We start from the raw sequence: 19,605 nt of genomic DNA, 5'->3' as shown, positions 1-19,605 counted from the left end.
CCGAATTATGCTAGGCAGTCCATTCGAGGGCTCGAGGGATGCAGGCGTTCCGCAGAAGATGATCTCCCTCATGAGGAATAAGAATAGGCATATTTACAAAATCGTGATGGTAGGATTGATGTCATTCATCTATCGCGAAAACTACGTTAATCTAAACCTTGTTTATCCGGTTATGCCTACTGAAATATGATGTTGACAAGGCATGATAATAAAGATAAAAGCACTATTCATCATACATAAACCAATAAGAGGTCATACAAACTAACTTGGATTCCTCCAGCAACACATTGCTGATATCAATTCTTTTTTTCCTCATAACTGTATCTTCATAAATCTAAAACAAAAATACATGCAACATGCAATGCCAATGTCTGAGAAAGAGAAAAGATGCCAGCCTAGCATGCAGATCATCTTCCTGGAACAATCTATATCAGGAGATTTTCCAATCTATGCGTCCTTCGTAGTCACAATATGTCAGATGGTAAAAAATTCTGAAAGAACTCTGGCGTCTCCACATGAACATAAATCCAATGCGACATGGGTCATGACTAAAATGGTTAACACGGGAAAGCCAGAGACCAACAAAGACCAACTACCAGGTGCACATCGCCCATACGATGACACGCTCAAGCATACTAACAGCATATTCATGTATACAGTTAACAAGAAAGTTCTCACTTCTTAGCATAAGTGATGATCATTGCGTTCTGTGGAGTCATCTTAAAACCCTGAAGACTTTGCATTGCAACCGTTGATTGCATCTCATCTCCATATTCGACAAATGCAATCCCAGGCTTTGTTTCCACCATTCTTACTTCCTTGAAGCCTGGGTATTGGCAAAAGAGCATCTGTAGCATCACTGGGGTTGTTTCATGAGGAAGGTTCTGAACAAACAAGATGTTGTTTGGAGGTGCTGGGGCCTCTGGAACACTTGCTTTTCCAGGATATGGCAATTGGGATAGCTGCAGCCAGAAACAGCAAAACCATGGTTTCTTCTTTTAAACTAAAAATTGTTTTCTCAAAAATCTTTCCAATGCTTTGAAAGAGATTGCTGAAAGCAATAATAAATTGAACATATGAAGGTTTTACTGGGTAACTTACAGGAGGTGCAACACCATAAGCACCAGCATATGCAGCATTGGGACCCACTTGATTTGCATCATGCTGATGTTCCCGTCTTTTTCTCTCTGCTGCAGCGAAAGTATATTAAATAAGGAACAATTCAGATAGAAGATATCGCAAAGCAAAAGAAAAAAAGGTCGACATGTTTGTTCTATAAATAAAAGAAAATCGCCTCAGTATCGTTTGCACTACAGATCATCATAAATTACCATAAAATGTCATGTAAAGAGACCAAATGCTCCCTCTCTCTCCCATGTTGACACATGCACATCCATGCACATTTATGTGAACACATACACACATGACACAACTAAGTGCAATGGAGAAAACTCCTGCTTGTTTTACATTTGGGTACGTATTTTACTCAGAAAGAAAAAAAATGACTTTAGGACTACAACTGGGAGAATAACGCACTTTTTGGCCCAAAGTTTCTGTCACTGTCATCCGTGCTTCATCCTTTACCCAAACAATTACCATTTTAATAAGAACACGGCAGGAGGGCAGAGGTTTTTTCTGGTCTTCCAATTAAATGAATGGTTGTTTTAATGTGGCTAGAACCTAGATGAAACCAAGGGCATTAAGCACAGTAAGATTCTTTGTCACACCATCAAAAGCAACACATGATATCTTGGAAGTTGGAACAGCCCCTTAACCACCTTGGCATGTGCTTTCATAAATAACATATAAAAGATTCTGGAAGAATTTTGAAAATGTCATACAAATTGGTTTACCACATCATTTTCACATTATGTAATTGAATAGTTAGCCTATAGGTTAACGGTAACTTAAATCACATAAGCAAGTGAAAATTATACATCTACAGTGTAAAACATTACAGCGCCACAAGGCAATGCCAGAGAAAGAAAATAATTCAAGACGTGAAGGATAACACATTCAATGATCTATGCATTTAAAGAAGTGCAAATGTATACATTAATAATTGAAAATGTGCCACAGTATCTAATAATTGGAAATAAACATTGACACTGACCTCTGTCGTCATGTCTTTTTCGCTTTTCACGTGGAGCAAAAGTACCATCAGCTTTCGCTATAACGTCTGACTTGGTCTTTGCATACTGTATCCTCTGTCATGAAAAATCAGAGAGAGAGAGAGAGATTAATAATTGCACAGTAAACAGACAAACAGATCCAAATTTTGACACTCGATATAACACTGTGCACAACTATTTTGAGTTTCATTGAGGATCCGGAAATAAGAAACACCATTACAATAGTAAAGAATAAAAACATATTACAGAGAAAGCAAGAAGGAGTCACATGGACAAGATAAAACACAAGCATGATTACTTCAAGTTTCTCTGCACAACTTAAATCCATCATTAACAAATGTTAGACAATATGCTTCAACATGTGGAACAAAGTAAAGACAATATTGACAGACTTAATGCTGAAAATACATGACCAACCACATGGTCAATTGGTCATGTAAAGCACTAACTTCCTGTCAAACCCAAGCACTACTGAACCGAATGGGTAAAGATTGATCTGTTCAAGCTTGCCTATGAGAATGAAAAGTGAACTGCAGCTTGTGACAAGCTGAAGGCCACTAGAAGATCATAGCGGGTCAAGCTTGGCTGGTGTATTTTATTCCATTAACCTGGTTTATTCAGCAAGATGATCTATACTGCTGTGGGAAAGATATATAGCTTGTTAGTGTGAGTATGTCTGTGCATGTGTGTGCACAAATCTCAGTTAAATAACAAAAATCTCCCATGTCAATTACTGCTGAGAAAATATTATCCCAATCTTTCATGTTCTGCAGATTTTATTCAATGTGTACATGTAATAATGCAGGGCTACAGAACATGTGTTTTCCTGTGCGGCTCACATAGTGGGCATATCTGTGCATGGATGTTCACGCATGTGCATGTGCAATATTTTGTGCCATGAAAGGCATGCAACTACCAAAGCCTGGGTCATATTACCAGATGTAATATCATAACTTTGAGGGTTATTGAATTACCACTAAAGGGCTTTTCTTCTTTGATGTACTTGGATGCCCACATTACATCTTGGACTTGCACAACTAAGTAAACTCAATTTCAGATAAACAGATTATGAGATCATGTCCATCAATCTACAACAGATTTAAGACAGAAAATAATAATTCCTGCCGTATGGTTCTGCAGTCAGCACCGAATAGTACCACATATTTTCTCATATATGTTACATAACTTTACAACAATCAATTAATGCCTATGTGGAAACTGTGCTAGCATCATGGCCCTGAAGTACCACAGCCAACAAGTGTACACGAATCATTCTAAAATGTATCACAAGGTTACATGACAGGTAATCCAAATTTACTCCAGTACATCCTCATTTCCACTAAATAAACTGACTGTTCCATGACATAACATCAATAGCAGAACACAGCGTCTAACAAGCATTACTATCAGAACTTGCATGTACCAAGTGCAAAGTGCAAACATATAAGCCCTACCAAACTCTGAAAATTCACCTTACCATTGGTTTGTCATAGAATGGAAATCCTTGCATTTGTCTAAGTGCATTAGTTGCAGAAGTGACATCTTCAAAAACCACCCATGCTTGTCCACGATGTTTCAAGGTTTTAAAAGCAAGTACCTCCAAGATCTTTCCAAATTGAGAGAAGACAGCAGAGAGCGATTTTTTGAGCTCTGGATAAAATAATAATTTTTTATCAGGTAAAATATAGTCAAACAATATAACATCTACAAGACATTCTTACAAGAAAATATGTCCAAATTGATAGCTAGTCACAGATATAAACCAAAGCATGCCTATCAGATAAACAACAATTGAGAAACAAATGGAGACAACCACTCCAATAATTCATCTTTCTAGTCTCATACACCAAAATATATATATATATATAATAAGATGAATAAACAGGATCATTTTCTCCCTCAAATTCCAGAAGTGCTACACATACTTTACCTGGATACTGGACAAGGTTTTACCGTGTTTTGTAGCCTAAAAGCAAGCACCCCAAATAAACTATACAACCACAAAAATGCATACTTATGCAATCAAAAGTTCCATGGATTTACTTAAAGCATGTGATTGCAGCTGAAGTTTCCTGAAAACAACAGAAAAAAAAAAGGAAATCATAAGTAGATTGGGTAAATCTCTCCTGCAATGCAGAAGATAAAATTCCCAATCCAACGTGCTTTCAGTACTTTTTGTGAACATTTGTGAGGGTACTAGAAAACAAGCATAAAACTTCGATACATATATATATAAACACACACACACACACATACACCTGATTCGTTATTCCTCAACGCCCGTCCAATGAACAAATGATTAGCATTTTCATGAATCATGAATCATTCATCTCATGAGAATCAAAAGACTCAATTCACTACAAACCTGCAAACTCTAGATCAAACAACTAGTATTTTCATGTACCATTCATCTCATGAGAATCAAAAGACTCAATTCACTGCAACACCTCAAACTCTAGGCATCTCTTTATGGCACATCCTCCCATGTCAACCCATCACATGCACTCTCTCTTCTCCATAGAGGGGTATGCAGAGTCTGCAGGCCTATATATATATATATATGGTCCAACCAGTCCCATTCGTTTCCTTTCCCTCCCTAACAATTTGCAAGTGATGACAGCTGCAAGATGTCGCAATAAGTCCCATTCGTTTCCTATCCGCAAGATGTCATCTAATGTGCAGATGGACAAGATCAAATAAGTAGCCTAGAAGATTACTGGAGGGGCCAGACCCATTTCTAAGCAGGGAACCACACTAAGAGTGCCCAGTACCAGTATGGCCAAATTCGACAGTTATAAAAATCCAATCAAAGCCAAAGTAAATTTCTTTATTCAATTCACCATCTTCTTCTTTTCTTTAAGTTCCCTTCGCTGGCAAAGGGGCGTAACGAGTCGAAGTGTTTAACCCTACTTTCAATACCAAGAAACCAAACAAGATTGGGACACGAATCCTTTGACATGTCAAGCTGCGTTCGTCCATAAACCATTCCCGAATGTCGTTCCCCCTCCGCGTCACAGTCATTATTTCTCTCCCAGTCTCTTAGTAGTCTAGCTCTTGACCATCAATTTGTCAAGTGCAAGAACTACTAGACAGCCAAAACGAAAATGCAAAATAAGAACGGGTATATGGATTTTAGGGTGAAGGACGATAGGAGTTGCATCACTATCGTCTCGCTACGAACTAAAGAAAATACATGAGGGCCAAGATAATCCCAATATCATGCGATTAACGAGAGAGAGAGAGGGAGTACCATCGATTTTGATCTTCTCGTTGAGGTTGTTGATGTAGATGGTCATGTTGGGGGTCACCTCCCCCGCGCTCATCTCCACCATTGCCGCTCTCTCCCGCCCTCTCCTTCCCCTCCTCTCACTCTCTCTCCTCTCTCTAGCTCGCTTCGAAACCAGGCCCACGCGAAAATGGGGCGTAAGAAAAGAGCAGGATCGATTTTATCACCTAAGATTTGGATTTCGGGGAACCGGGCACAAAATAGCGCTAGTTCGTAAGCACTCAAAAAAAGAAGAATCACGCCTTTAAAAACATAATTTAACGCCATTTTTAAATTTTAAGAATTGTGGCACGCTAACCTTTTGCATCACCTAGTTAAAAGGCAAACATTCTGAAAAATATTGCAATATCTTGCCATAATTTGTTTACTTATCCTTCTTAAAATCCATTTCTTCATTTTCCTTCCATCTTTTAAATCTAGGCTGATATGAAACTCTTTTTATGTGCGATCCATAAAGCAAACAAACATTAGATTTCACGATTGTATAGAAAAGAGGATTTGAAATCCTTAAGGTGTGTTTGGTTACTCCATATTTTGAATCTATGAATCATTTTGACATAACATGTTTTACTGATGTAGCAAAAGATTTATTGTTAAATCATGGTTCATCAAATCAAGGATCTTAGGTTAGATTTAAAATCCTTATTTTACATATTTTTGTTGAGAAAATGTTGGATTTAAGAACGGATGAGGGAGGGTTTGATGTCAAATCCACGGTCTGCAAACCTTGAGGATTTTAAATTATGAACAATCCAAGACACTCTTAGAGTAGTGTGTGGCCAAAACCAACAGAAAGGAAGGTTAGACCTCAAATCTTTGGATCTAAAACCCTCCAGAGGAAAGCAAATGCCCAAAGCCTTTTTCACCCATTTGACCAAATTTGAACTAGAATTTAACTTTGTTCAGTTCATCTATCTGATTTATGAGATTGACAATAATCTCATTGCCCTTCCCCTTTCTCTTTCTTTGTCAACTACCTATCACATAGAATTGGGTAGCAAACTAAGGTTGCGTTCGATAGTCTCGGATAAAAAAAAAAAAAAGTGTGTTTTGAGAGATCCTCGGTTTAAAATTCTAAGAATCTCAATAGCGTGGATTTAAAATTCATGCTACACCATGGACGTAAGGTCGGATTTTGGGGGGAGGGGGATCTGATCTTAAATCCATGGTAAAACAAACACAACCTAATTTGATTTGTTAGCTCATCAATACATCGAATAGGTGAATCCGAAATCCCTGATTTTTACAACACTGAATTGAAGCTACAGTCGGCGACACCCCAATCTTTGTCCATTTGATTGCATATACTGTTTGATTTTACTCGCAGTCTCCCAGAGCTCACTGTTGTTGTTCTCTTAACTATGGACCCTTCACTTGCTTGGTTGCTCTTCACAAACATGTATCAAGTGCAGAAATTTGACTTAAACCGTGGAAAAAATGTCCTACAAACACGATCTGAATGAAGCAATGTCACCCGTTGCAGTTGTTATTATCATTGCTGTTTGACCTTTACACTTTCGCCTGTCTGTAAGTGAAATAAAGCTATATAATATCTCCATGGGTCCTTAATGAACAGAGAAATGATCTTAAGTCTACGCTATCAAACACCCGAATAATGAAAGTGATGCAAAGGTGTAAGGGATTTTGCCGTAAACCTCACGCTATTGCACTAACGATGAAGAAAGTAGATGGAGAAGAAAGACAAAGGCAAATAAGTAAAAGAGGAAAAAGAAATCACTTCAATTAATTATCAATTGTTCCTAACGAAAAGCATATCCTCCATTAATAGAGGTCTAAAGAATTATGAATTGGACATAAAAGATTCACAGCAGTAATAAGTAATACAAAACAAATATTGAACAAAGCACTCGCAACTTTGAATTGAATGGCATGAATTTCAGACAAAATTCATTGAAAGCACTTTCTGAATCAGTGTCATTCAATATCAAGAACCTTTCAACAACAATGAAAATTGCAAATTGATGTTCTTTAGAAAAACCAAAAGCTTTGAATGCTTCGCTTTGGCTCTATTCATGAGCAACTTCTATGAAATGTAAAGCAAAGTCAAGCAAAGTCATGTATGCTGACATGTGCGCTGACCTTGACTTTGTAATTTGTATCGCGAAGAAGAACATAAACATGGCCGGGATCTGAAACTGGATCTTGAAGTGGGGCTCGAACCGGTATGTAACTGGTCTGTGAACACTAATCAAACACCCTCTTCCTCACCAAAACTTCAAATGAGCCATAAATTTTAAGATTGTTTTAGCTTGAGTTCTTAAAAACAACTTTTATCGATTTCTTATTTTAGTAAATGAAAAAAATCATGCCCCAAGAGATGTAACGCACTGGGTGGTAGGTAGTCCGTCTACTCTAAGGAAGTGTATTATGAAACATATGATTGCTGTCACGATTCAATACACTGCTTTTACGAACCATAAAAAGTCCTGACCCATGGTCTTGTAAGCCCCCAAGACAAGGGACATAGAGGGCTATGACCACTCTTCGGGATGGTGGAAAAATAACCAATCATCCTGAAATAAAAATCCTGAAATAAAAAGAAAAAAACATGTCTACTTCAAATTTCAAAACAAATTTGGGTTTTGCTAACAGAAGTCACAATTGAACATATGCATGACGTGACGTGAAGATATAGCCATTCGCATTCCTAACATCAACCGGCTGCCATCGTCACTCAAAAAAGTTGTAGCGGCAGTGATTATGTGAAAAGTCATCTATGACCAAATTGAAATATGACAAGTTGAATATCCCAAATGTAATCCAATATGCACACGTTATCACTTAGAGGAGAGCAACTGTTGGAACACACCTTGGCTTTCTAACTTGTAATTGCTTTTTCTTATTGAACGCTTAGCTTTGCTTTTAATTCTATTTCGCTTCTCGTTGAATTCTCAACACGACTAATGTTCAATTAAAACAAACTCAAAGTTCAAAAGCTGGATTAACATAAAAATTTTAACTTCTTCTGTGTATAAGGAAATTATATCTCGATGACCTTAGAGAACTTAGAACCCCACGACAAATATACTGATAACTCTGACAATTAACCTCTATTTTTTTTGTTAAGATTAGTTCGTCACTGAAAACTTTTGCGAGTAGTCAATAAGTATTTGCTATATATATATATATATATATATGTGTGGAGAGAAAGGCGAGCCGCGATACGCGGCGTCGATGAGCTACAGCTGCCATTTGCTGAATCTGTCCAAATTCGAAAGACTCAAAACTTGGAAGAAACGTGTTCAACTGCTCAACTTGAACTTTTTCTCCAAAAACATTGTACTTTGAATTAATATTTAATCGAAATGACTTGATCTACTTGTCTTTTAAGATGATGACATAAAGTAAGATTAATTTCTAAATAAGATAAACACGTTTTCCTAGGATCTCGCTCAAATGTAGCAAGAAATTGGTAAATTGTGTTCAAATTCGAAACCACATTAAAATAAAATATATAGTTTCTGGATTTGACTCATGGGCCATGTCTGGTTCCGCTAATTCAACAAGCTAGGCTTTGCTCCTCGAAACTTTTAGAATGGTGGAGAATGAGGAAGTTTCACACGCCTCGGCCTCTCTTAGTCGGTGCAGATCGCATCTAGAGTCCTTATCCAGATTACGTTTAAAAGGACCATAAATGCAATTTCTTTTTTAAACGCAATGACTTTCATGATGAAATTGGCGTGATAAATGCAAACTATTACATATATTAATTTAGTTGCACATAATCTTAAGATATTATCGGAAACCGATGCGTCCAAAATATTGCAAAGATTGGCCTAGGTCCAGCCCTTAACTATAAGACAAAATTTCAAAAACAAATAACTTTATAAAAAATGCGCTAATTATAATTCATATTCAATCAAACGATTCAAACAGCTAAATGAGAAAATTCAAACGTGTCTGTTGTTGTTGTTTCCATGAAGAACCCATCTCACTTTGGTAAAGAAAGGCGTTTCGTCGGTCTCGGACAAATGGAAAGATGGCGACTATTATTCAGTCAAGTTTGACGCATTCCAATTTTCCGTGTAGCGTTTGTGGTCTCGAGGGAGCTTCGCATTTCGATTCCTTTCTGTTTCTGATCTCTATATAAAGAGAGGACGGGAGAAGCAGGGGAGGCAGAGATTGAGAGAGAGAGTCTTGCACGGTTCTGCTGGTGCGAAGAGCGCAGGAAATTGCAAAGCGGAGGAAGCAGCAGCCTGCTGCTATCTTCTTCTTCTTCGCTCGTTGCCCTTCTTCGCATTAGTTCCTGAACCTTCTTCATCTCCCCAGAGGCTCACTAGTGAAAGCCGAGCAATGGCGCGAGCTCTCTCAAACGCTAGACTCTTCTCTGCAGTTTCCGATCTCTCCGCCATGCTCCTCGGCCGGTAAGCTTTTTTCCGTTTGTTCAAGGATGTAACTCGGTTTTATGATTTTCTTTCTCCTCTCATTTCCTCGACCAAAAGCAACTCGCTCCTTCTTTTCCGAATAGCTAAACTAGAAGCTGTGCATGAAATTTTACCAGCTCCTCTGTTCTAATTGTATTTGGTGGTTAGAGTTGAAGTTACAACTGCAGCCTTGACTGTTATTTTATCTACCACTAGTTTCACTTCTTGCCTTTAGAAAAAAAAAAAGCAAATAAATCTTGAATTCGTGACATCTCGACGGTTCATGACAAATGGATCCTCTTACATTGATGAAAATGGTCGATTTTTCGTATTATCGACACTCTTGTTCTTAGATCGTTGCATTTGGACATTCATACTTCTTAAGGAAGTTCTTAGCTAGCTACGGTGAAGGGATCGGATTCTTAATTTTTGACGATGGTTTGCGATTCCAGGAGGAATTTCTCGGCTCCATCGTCGAATCCAGTAGCTAAAGTCTTCAGAGAAGGCAGCAGGAAGATAACGAAGAGGGTGGAGAGAAAGACGGAGGCCGTTTCCGGCGAGAAATCGTCGTGGATGCCGGATCCGGTGACCGGGAACTTCATTCCGGAGGACCAATTTGGGCAGACGGACGTTGCCAAGCTGAGGCAGATGCTTTTGAACCAGAGATCCGGCGGCGCAGGAATGGCATGAAGCATTGGAGAAGAGGAAAGGCAGAGTCGGCTCGTTTGTCTTATAATTTCTTGGGATACTGCCTCTGATCACATCATACCTTCTTTAGATTAAATATCAAATCATACTTTAGATTAATATAATGGAGTTGTAGTGCGATACGGATCAATGGTATGCGATTCTCTTCGTGTTAAAGAATTTCTGCGGCGAGCAACTTTCGGGTTCTTCCTATTTCTGAGGAGTTGTGGACCAAGATTCCCCCAGAAGGAATCAATTTTGTGGAGACCTCTTTTGGGCTGAATTGGACGAGTCAATCTTTCGGTCACGAATATTTTTTTTTGTAAAACTTTAACATTTTAAATAATATTTATTTTGTTTGTGACCCAAATCGCCGCATATTTCGTCCAAAAGATGCAGATCAACATTCAAAAGGCGGCCCATCAGTGTTCGAGCCCTTTTTTTTTAGGGGCTTTGATTACTTTAGAATTTAAATCCATGGGTCGGATATGAATATAATATGACATGCGTAAAATTTATGGTAAGTTACACGGTTTGTTAAATCAAGGATTTAAGTCAAGCCTATGAACCACACGTAATGTTTTTAATTTACTTGACAAAAGGTTGAACCACACGTAATGTTTTTAATTTACTTGACAAAAGGTTGTGTTTAAGATCGAAGGTATAGTCTGATCTTAAATCTACAGTTCTCAAATTCTAAATAAATCGAATTCGAGCTGTCAAAACCTAGGGAATCGTGTTTAGATGACACTATAAAACGGCTTCAAGGCAGCGGTCCATCGATGTTAGCGGTCCGGCCTCTTTTTCCATCCTGTTTCAATGGATGGGTCCATTTATGACCGATTTGTCGTTTTTCCGGTCGCCGTCTTTTTGGAGGGGCATGCCTCAGGCAATTTCTCAGGTCAATCGACCTTATGGTTAATCATGTGCGAAATTCACAAATCACTCGCAACGCTTTAAAATGTAAAGGTGAGCGCCGGGTCGGGACGGGCTTTCGGCGCGAGCTCATGACCAAATCCGGCCAGCTCCAGCATAAGCCGAGGTTGAACCCGGCTGAGCTGAGCTTGATTTTTTTTTTAAATAGTTTTATATTATTATTACTATTATATTATTATTATTTTTAATAAATCGGATTAAAACCGGATGCACCCCTAATATATAAGGTTGGGCTCGAGTCGAGTACCCGACGAGTATCTGATATGGCCTGACTCAGGCCCAGGTTCGGATGCCAAAAAAAAAAAAAAAAACACCACGACCAGCTGAGTGTGCCTGACTAAACCCGAGTGAACCCAACTAATCCCGGTTCGGCTCGATGAGATTTTTTTTTCACATATATTTTATTATTTTTATATGTAATTATAATCTTTTATTACGATTATTTTCACCTGACAGCCCGATCAATTATGCTAAGTAATTACGGACTTAGAAATTTAGCTTACAATCTAAGCCGTTTCCCTCTCGACTTCTGATGTTAGCATGCTCCAAAAGCTTTAAAGTGAACTACCCTAGAAATAAACCAGTTGAATATTCCCACTGAAAATTTTCTAAAGGAAGAACATGGCTTTATTTATCGTCTAATCATGGGCAGATTGGGCTCCATTTAGTAGCACGAAAATCATGCAATTATACTTGAGAAATCAATGATGTTTCTTTTTCAAAATTTTCAATGACATGACGATGAGATTTAGCGGTTTAAGAACCTACAACTCCAATCTTCAGTTGGTAGCTTTAACTTGGATGCATAAATATTCTGAACTCAAATGTCTAATTGGATGTTTCTTACAAACTTATACCGAACGAACAAAAGTTTACGCATTGAAACGAACTGAATCGAAACCAATTTTATGAGTACTTGAACAGATCGCCGATTAAATCTGCACGGCAAACATTTATACCAGAAACATTAACTAAAGAAAATTTTTCAAAAACATTTGGTGGTATGACAAAAACATTACCAAGTTCGGGTTTCATATGACAAGCCACAGTCAAATGGAAGAAACTCAACGTAAGCATGTTTCTTTGTTGTACCGCTAAAAGTTGAATGCCTTTATTTTTGTCGAAAATTCATCAAGCTGAGTGTGTGTGGGACAGAAATATTTCAACAACAGAAACAAGAAAATTATGCAATTCCATTGCAGCCGAATCTAAGACTCGTTGATTTACACTAAAGGTTAGTGGACCCCAAACTCGATCATGGATGCCACCGAAGGATCGAAATTAATAAATTGTCTGTATCTTAATTACGATGCAGACAACTGTATCCTGCTGGTTCACTTGTCTGGGACCTGCTTTGAACCAGGCCATGTGACCAAGCAATACAAATCATTTCATTGCTAGATCATCAGAATCATTCCGCAAACTAACTTCATTTGGAAATCTACTTTCGTAAAAGGAGATTAATACCTTGAGAAGCTCTACAAAAGTTACCATGAGAGGGAGGAGAAACACGGGAAAGAAGACCACCGGCACACCTAAAATTCCGATCACGGAAAGACTTTTTATTCAATGACATTGGCCGGCAGCTGGAGAATCGATCCGACTTGTGAAGCTTGAAGTTGAAGCCTCCTTCATCTCAGAAAAACTTCGTTTAACGAAGTAATCACACCAGAAACAAACCGCCCCGTTCACGGCACTCACCTCAAAGTCATGCCGCAGAGGCGGCGGCGACGGAGATGCAGTCCATGCCGCACCCGCATTGCGGGCACTCCTCGAAATTTGACGCCGGGAAGCTCGCCGACGCGATCCCGACCGAGAAATAGACGACGTCGCCGGCGACGGAAACCTCGACAATGTTGAACCAGAAGAACAGCACCTTCACGCTGATCCCATTGAGATCGTACAACCTCTTGTCGGAGATGCGGCCGGTGATGGTGGACCTATACTTGATGTCGTAGGAGTCTTGCAGGGAGAAGCTGCAGGTCTCGCCGAGCCGGACGGAGAACTTTCTGGTGGAGGGATGGAGGTCGTAGGACTGTACCCCCTTGGGCAGCAGACCCACCGGGAAGCCGTACTCCTCCAACACCTCATACGCCGTCGGGGAGGTGTCGTTCCTCCGCCACGCCTTTGCCACCACAGCCGATGTCGACGCCACCAGAAGCGCCGCCACGGTGACCATGACTGGTGAAATCGAGATGCCCATCTTCCTCACCTCTTCTCAGTTTTGCTCGTCTGATCTCAGCTCTGCCTCTCACACCGCAAAAAGGCCAGAGTAGACGTACTCCTATAGTCCACAGCTTATTACTTCTCCGTTAATAAGACCTCTTACTCACGCAGGAGACTTGTTGCATTGACCTGCCACGCATACTCCCGTTGCATTTTACCAAATGAAATAAAATCTTCTCTAAGATATGACTTTAGGCTTGAGTTAGGGTATATTCTTATTTTTAAAATGAATGTTTCTAAAACATTGCTTTAAAAATTCATTTGATGCACTTACGTATCTAAATGATCATATGTTATGTATCATTATTTAGATCGACCCATTTACAAGTAATTTAATAAGTGTGGGCCAATATAATCTCAATTGATATAAACTTAATATGTGTAGTTGAACCTATATTTGGTTTATGATAGGCAAAAACATTATAAAGTCTATAAACAGGGTTTTGTAAGGATTTAAATAAAGTGATTTTATGTTGTGTGATTTTCTTTGTTTCATGTTGTTTAATGATGTAGTTCTAATGTTACGTGAATTTATTTTAGTGTTTTTTAGTAGATTTATGAGACACTCACAAATTGTCCCTATTGTCAAATGACCCCCTAGAAGGATTATCTTAACAACCACAAAAAATAGTTAAAAGTCCTACATGGCCCCCTCTACTTGAATAATGAATTTTGTTATGCTTCCACTAACCTTTGTCCATAGAAAGCATGAATACTTTTGTTGTTTGACTTGTATAAGTTGTATTTTAGAATCACATTTTCAATTATGTGTTTATTTTAGAAAACATGGTTTAAATATAAATCTTATTCTTAGATTCAACAATCAACACATGTTATAGAGGTACCATGTTCATACAACAAGAATATAATGTTCCTAATACATGTATTCCAAGAACACATTAATGTTCTTCTTATTAAAGAGTTTGAAGCTCTTTAGTCTTGATCAACCACCCATTAACCCATGGGTTTGCTATGGCCTTGTTAACCCCTTGGGTTTCAAAATATTGTCATCTCTCTTGCACACATATTTTTTAGCATGATTTTGTTGTTATAGCAAATTAAAGAAAACAAACTATAGCAAATCTAACCTGAACGGACTTAGCATACATATAGCTGTTCGGTATGAGGGGTGCGCAGTCCGTTCGATTTACAAGGGCCACTTTTCCTTTTGACTGTAAATATAGCATAGAAGGTATATCATACAACCACCCAGATTCCGAAGTAGCCCTTAAAAGAGTGAATGGCTTCACTTCTTGTGTACCAATCAACTATTGCAAATCCAAATGATTATGCATTTATTATAGAAGCCAAATACATGTCTGCCGATTGATTAACGATAAGTTGGTTAAATAAGTGAGTAAACAAATTCAATCTTCATCAACTGGATAGATGTCTTTCCATATATAATTCAAGAAAAACAGAAATATAGATGTCTTTCCATATATAATTCAAGAAAAACAGAAATGAAATACAATAAATCATTTTGCTTCGTTATGAAAAAAAAAACGAAAAGCATTAGAACTTGATCGTGAAGATGAAGCACACTTGGACGTTCTTAATTTTACTGAAGTGTGCCTGCAACCATTTTATTGAATCGCCGGAGCTCGGAAGCTCATCAATCTGCTTCTGTAGACTTCATTTGCAGGAACCAATCCGACCGGAGCTCACAGACTGACATGGATAAAGATTTGGCTATCTTGTTAAGGCTTTTCCTGCCATCAACTGAGGGCTTTGTTATGCTTTTCTCCTTAAGTAAGGAAACCATCTTCTTATTATCGAATCGCCGGAGCTCTCGGAAGCTCATCAATCTGCTTCTGTAGACTTCATTTGCAGGAACCAATCCGACCGGAGCTCACAGACTGACATGGATAAAGATTTGGCTATCTTGTTAAGGCTTTTCCTGCCATCAACAGCGGGCTTTGTTATGCTTTTCTCCTTAAGTAAGGAAACCATCTTCTTATCACGACCTTGTAATTGCTCATGTTGATCGTCGTTGGTTTGCATCTCCGCGTCAACCATGAGCTCGGATCCACCTTCCTTCTTCTCCTCACCGGCTTTGTTCTTGGTCTTGGACTTGCTTTTGTACACCATGTAAAGAATGAGCTGGGCACTTCCCAGTAAGAACCCAATACAATTGGGCACCTGAAAATTTACTGCTTTAAATATATATGAAATGTGAGAGGGAGAAGAAGAGGGAGGACAAAAACCAGTCCACTTGACCTCCATAGCGACACACAACCCAGACCGGTGGCGCTATCCTTCATTTTTCATTTTTGAGAGAGAAAGAGAGAGGGAACATACTCCGATATAAAGATCTCTCACAAGAACAGCGTATATGCTCCAAGTTCCTCCGTTGAGAAAAAGGAAGAAAGAAAGGGAGAAGGGCATGTACTCCACGCTCTTTGTGTCCACCACCGTTTTCTGTACACCATTAATGAGGGCAATTGATAAGTAAACTCATACTCTTTAGCAGAATATACACCCTCATGATAGGCACCTTTGATGCGTCACTGTTCATTCTGTAGAGATGAAAACATTAATTGCTCATATCTCAATAAAATTTGGCAAAAAAAAAAAAAAACGGGTCTTTACTTATTCGTGAAAAATGTTAGTACAAAATTTGCAAACCGCTGGTAAAACCTTTACTGACTTTTTTTTTGCTGATGCAATCAGTAAAAATCGACTTTTACTGACACAAAAACGAAATAATACTAAAAACCAGATTTTAAGTCTTATGAAATGTCAAGAACTTGAGATGGTGAAGAAGTTTTAGAATCAAATTAAGCAGCTTGTACACGCACAATAGAATTGTCTTAGTCTCTCTTTTTTTTTTTTTACTTTTTTTTTTATATGTATAGAAGGTAAAATATTTTACTGTGTGGTAGATAGGTTATGTAGGAAACCAACGTGCGGTGAGGAAACGAAGAAAGGATGTTACTGTTGGCGCGTGATCGTATACTTACCATGGCCGCCAGCGGGGAGGCGTACATGCCAAGAGTCATGCCTGCGCACATGACGCCGATAACCGTTAGCCGCAGCTGTTGGCCGCGGACGGCGAGAAGCGTGACCGCCACTATTCCTCCGAAAAGCACCACATTCAGCGCCATAACCAACTTCCCAAGCTTTATCTGCAGAGATACAAACTTCCCTCAACTCAATCTGTCTCCTTTGTTCAATGTCACTCCCAAAGATTGGACGATATATATATATATATATATATTAAAAGATAGGAAGTAAGAGGGAGAGAGAGAGACCCTTGCGTGTTTAGGAGAGTAGAGGAGGAAGAAAGCGACGTAAATGGCTTCCAAGGAAGCACCGGCGGCATTGACAGTGAGGACGAGCAGGCCTCCTGGCTTGAGAAGGCCATAGAAAGACCACAAGCAAGTGCTGAGCAGGGTGCACACATAAGGAATGGCCTTGAACTCCCCCACCGACCTCTTCCTCACCACCCTCTTCAGCGTTCCCCTGCGTACATAAAACCCCAACGTAAATCATGCATGCATCAGCTAGGAACTTAATAATTTCCTCTTCCAAAACCACAATTTCCCGTTCAAAATCCTGTTTGGATCACACTAAAACATAGTTTTACCGTCATTTGATCAACTTATCTTTTTTCTGGCTAGCCCTTTTGAGTTAAATTCAGGTTTCCAACATGATTCTAACTTCATCCAAACGAGGCTTTAAGTGTTTTCTAACCAAAATAAACTACTAAACAGTATGAACTCACACTGGTGAAGCAAAGACCAAGATAGATATCACGTTTCCTGCAACATACAGAGCAACCAAATCAGAAATGCATCGTCTCTCTGTCTCGCTTTCTCATAATATATAATTATGTATATAAAGCTTACCGATGACACCAGTAATGAAGCTCAGGTTCTCCATGAAGGCTGAGAGAGAGAGAGAAAGCATTATAAATTTAAGGAGGTCGCGGGATTAAATAAAGGTAAAGTGGGGCGGAAGGTGGAGAGGGTTGGGCACGAAATTTTTGTCGTTGTTAGGTGGGTGGAACGGACCTGGCCGGAGAGGCGGTAGCCGGGCGTAAGGCGACAAAGGAGAGGCCGAAGGTCCCGTTCTATTTTTGGAGATGCGCCGGACGTTATCACGTGTTCCGGTGGTAAGTAGTACGCTGCTTCACAGATATTGATTAACTTTTTTGTGTGCGTAAGTGGACACCTCTGCTTTCTTTTAACAGTGGCGATCTTTTTTCACTTTTCCTTTCAATATAAAAAAAGGCGTTGATCTTGTGACCAGCGGCTCCACTCAAACTTGTTAATACTGGATCGCTATTTCTCCATTCAATTCCTAAAGCAACTCTTCTTCCCCCGAGAACAGAAGAAGTAGGCCTCAATCTCTTCAGGGTATCTCTAAAACCTCAGAATTAAAGCACCTTTCTCTATGGCTAGCTCCATCTTGTCGTCCCATTCTCCCAAATGGGTGGGATACATTTAGATTTCGATCTTTCTTTCTTTGCAATCATTTGTGTCTAATTGGAAAAAGAATAATATGTAATCAAATGTCCGGCGCAGTGTAAAGAGTTCTTGTTGGTGATCAATTCAAACCATTTTCTTTACCATAATTTGCTTTATTTATTTTATAATAATCATATTAACAAAGATAACGTGTCGGAAACAGTTACTTTTTCTTTTATCTTTCATTTATCGTGTTTTTTACGATCGCATTCTCCAATTGATGAATCTTAAAGAGGGAAAAGAAAGAAAGCGAAAAATCAGTCTCAGTTTGCTGCCACTGGTTTTTGCTCATTTTCCTTATGCACATACATAGCTACCAATTTTGTACAAAATAATTTTCTCGGACTTTGATAAAGCAAAAGCATGTTTTGTTTTCCTGGTTCGAGATTCTTCTTTCTGTGTTCTGCCACCTTCGCCTTGGTACCTTTTCACGAATATAGAAAGTGCTTGGAAAACCAAAAGAAAGAGAGGCTGGGGATAGGTTAGGAATTAGGGTGTCCAACAAGCATCCTTACTGATGGCGGGGAAAAAAGAACAAAATTGAAGTCAAAAAAGTAGTCTAGGTCCCACCGAGATTTGAACTCGGGTTACTGGATTCAGAGTCCAATGTCCTAACCACTAGACCATGGGACCACTTGATGTTGTAGGTCTTCTCTGTTTTTTTATGAGTTTTAAGACAAGGAGTGGAGTCGCTAAATGTTTGAACAAGGGTAGGCAGAATTAGGAAATTAGAAAAAGGGAAAAATATTTGTTTTCGAACTGCCAAGAACGTGAAAAACTAAACACTTTTCCCGGTTTTTGACGTACTTTCAATTGCCAAACTCGTCAACGAGAAAATTGGATTCCGCATGGCTGAATAAATTTCCTGTTATCCCTTTACATGAGGAAGATTCTTAAAAAAGAGAAGAAAAAAATTAAGAGAGCCTATATAAAGCTCCGCTAGAGGAAGGGCTTGAACCTTCGACCTTGTGGTTAACAGCCACACGCTCTAACCAACTGAGCTACTCCAGCTGGCTTGCCAAACGTAAAATCGCTATTTTATATATACATGTGCGCTCCCCCGGAAGGAACCCTCTGTTTGGTGCGACTCCCCAAATAACTTTCTTCTCTTCCTCCATAACTGGGTGGTTTAAGTGGACCTGTGGTCTCTCTCTCTCGTCCAACTCGCCTACCCTTTCAGTTTTGCTCTGATGTATACGTATAACCCATTTGATTTGACTGATTTGTTGCGCAGTTAGGCTCATCGCAAAAGACATGCAGCTATCGGTGTTCTTCTTTAAACCGTTACCAGTGTTTTGTCATTTTTTACTTAATAGAAGTGCATTGTAAGTTTGGAGTTCTCCAATGGCGACATGAGAATTTTTATGCTGGAAAAAGATCTACGGCTCACAATCTGTTAAAATTCGATAGACCAGAGAAATTTTTTAAAGAAATCTGTTGAATGAGATTTTTGGGTGTACCAAACGAGCAAAATTCACCCG

General features: G+C 39.0%; 4 protein-coding genes and 2 non-coding genes across 7 annotated transcripts; 1 reads left to right on the top strand and 5 right to left on the bottom strand.

Annotated features, from left to right (window-relative positions):
• Positions 1 to 206: 206 nt before the first annotated feature.
• LOC116262120 (U1 small nuclear ribonucleoprotein A) lies at positions 207 to 5,563 on the bottom strand. Of its 2 annotated transcripts, none has more exons than XM_031641218.2 (5): positions 5,383 to 5,563; positions 3,610 to 3,782; positions 2,114 to 2,207; positions 1,102 to 1,190; positions 207 to 962 (listed from the first exon to the last, which is right to left on the bottom strand). In XM_031641218.2, exons 1-5 carry the CDS (start codon positions 5,462 to 5,464, stop codon positions 675 to 677), a joined length of 726 nt encoding a protein of 241 aa, XP_031497078.1. In that variant the 5' UTR covers positions 5,465 to 5,563; the 3' UTR covers positions 207 to 674. The 2 variants fall into 2 exon arrangements, with proteins under 2 accessions (XP_031497078.1, XP_031497079.1); XM_031641219.2 differs by having other exon boundaries at positions 1,102 to 1,187.
• Positions 5,564 to 9,538: 3,975 nt separating this feature from the next.
• On the top strand, positions 9,539 to 10,629 carry LOC116262718 (late embryogenis abundant protein 2-like). Its single transcript, XM_031642205.2, has 2 exons — positions 9,539 to 9,803; positions 10,256 to 10,629. The coding sequence occupies exons 1-2, from the start codon at positions 9,733 to 9,735 to the stop codon at positions 10,491 to 10,493; spliced, it is 309 nt and encodes a 102-aa protein (XP_031498065.1). The 5' UTR covers positions 9,539 to 9,732; the 3' UTR covers positions 10,494 to 10,629.
• A 2,329-nt stretch (positions 10,630 to 12,958) lies between these two features.
• Positions 12,959 to 13,732, bottom strand: LOC116263056 (uncharacterized protein At5g01610-like). The gene has a single exon (XM_031642637.2). The coding sequence runs from the start codon at positions 13,627 to 13,629 to the stop codon at positions 13,135 to 13,137; it is 495 nt and encodes a 164-aa protein (XP_031498497.1). The 5' UTR covers positions 13,630 to 13,732; the 3' UTR covers positions 12,959 to 13,134.
• A 1,324-nt stretch (positions 13,733 to 15,056) lies between these two features.
• Positions 15,057 to 17,738, bottom strand: LOC116261990 (bidirectional sugar transporter SWEET16). The gene is made up of 7 exons (XM_050079879.1): positions 17,669 to 17,738; positions 17,504 to 17,542; positions 17,380 to 17,416; positions 16,907 to 17,117; positions 16,616 to 16,780; positions 15,954 to 16,073; positions 15,057 to 15,794 (listed from the first exon to the last, which is right to left on the bottom strand). Exons 2-7 carry the CDS (start codon positions 17,535 to 17,537, stop codon positions 15,456 to 15,458), a joined length of 906 nt encoding a protein of 301 aa, XP_049935836.1. The 5' UTR covers positions 17,538 to 17,542; positions 17,669 to 17,738; the 3' UTR covers positions 15,057 to 15,455.
• Positions 17,739 to 18,685: 947 nt separating this feature from the next.
• TRNAQ-CUG (transfer RNA glutamine (anticodon CUG)) lies at positions 18,686 to 18,757 on the bottom strand. Its single transcript has one exon. It is a non-coding gene; the product is annotated as a tRNA-Gln (tRNA).
• A 304-nt stretch (positions 18,758 to 19,061) lies between these two features.
• Positions 19,062 to 19,135, bottom strand: TRNAN-GUU (transfer RNA asparagine (anticodon GUU)). The gene has a single exon. It is a non-coding gene; the product is annotated as a tRNA-Asn (tRNA).
• Positions 19,136 to 19,605: the final 470 nt, after the last annotated feature.

This window comes from Nymphaea colorata, chromosome 10, assembly GCF_008831285.2.
Source record: "Nymphaea colorata isolate Beijing-Zhang1983 chromosome 10, ASM883128v2, whole genome shotgun sequence".
NCBI lineage: Eukaryota > Viridiplantae > Streptophyta > Magnoliopsida > Nymphaeales > Nymphaeaceae > Nymphaea > Nymphaea colorata.
The sequence above is the reverse complement of the archived record's forward strand: the minus strand, read 5'-3'. Positions and strand labels throughout refer to the sequence as shown.

Coding starts and splice junctions, on each gene's coding strand:
- LOC116262120 (XM_031641218.2), bottom strand. CDS start 5,464: ATGGTGGAGATGAGCGCGGGGGAGGTGACCCCCAACATGACCATCTAC. Junction 1,191..2,113: donor AAAAAGACATGACGACAGAG/GTCAGTGTCAAT, acceptor CTTTCGCTGCAG/CAGAGAGAAAAAGACGGGAA. Junction 963..1,101: donor CTTATGGTGTTGCACCTCCT/GTAAGTTACCCA, acceptor TTCTGGCTGCAG/CTATCCCAATTGCCATATCC.
- LOC116262718 (XM_031642205.2), top strand. CDS start 9,733: ATGGCGCGAGCTCTCTCAAACGCTAGACTCTTCTCTGCAGTTTCCGAT. Junction 9,804..10,255: donor TCCGCCATGCTCCTCGGCCG/GTAAGCTTTTTT, acceptor TTGCGATTCCAG/GAGGAATTTCTCGGCTCCAT.
- LOC116263056 (XM_031642637.2), bottom strand. CDS start 13,629: ATGGGCATCTCGATTTCACCAGTCATGGTCACCGTGGCGGCGCTTCTG.
- LOC116261990 (XM_050079879.1), bottom strand. CDS start 17,537: ATGGAGAACCTGAGCTTCATTACTGGTGTCATCG. Junction 17,417..17,503: donor CTTCATTACTGGTGTCATCG/GTAAGCTTTATA, acceptor TGTATGTTGCAG/GAAACGTGATATCTATCTTG. Junction 15,795..15,953: donor TGAGAGATCTTTATATCGGA/GTATGTTCCCTC, acceptor GTAAATTTTCAG/GTGCCCAATTGTATTGGGTT.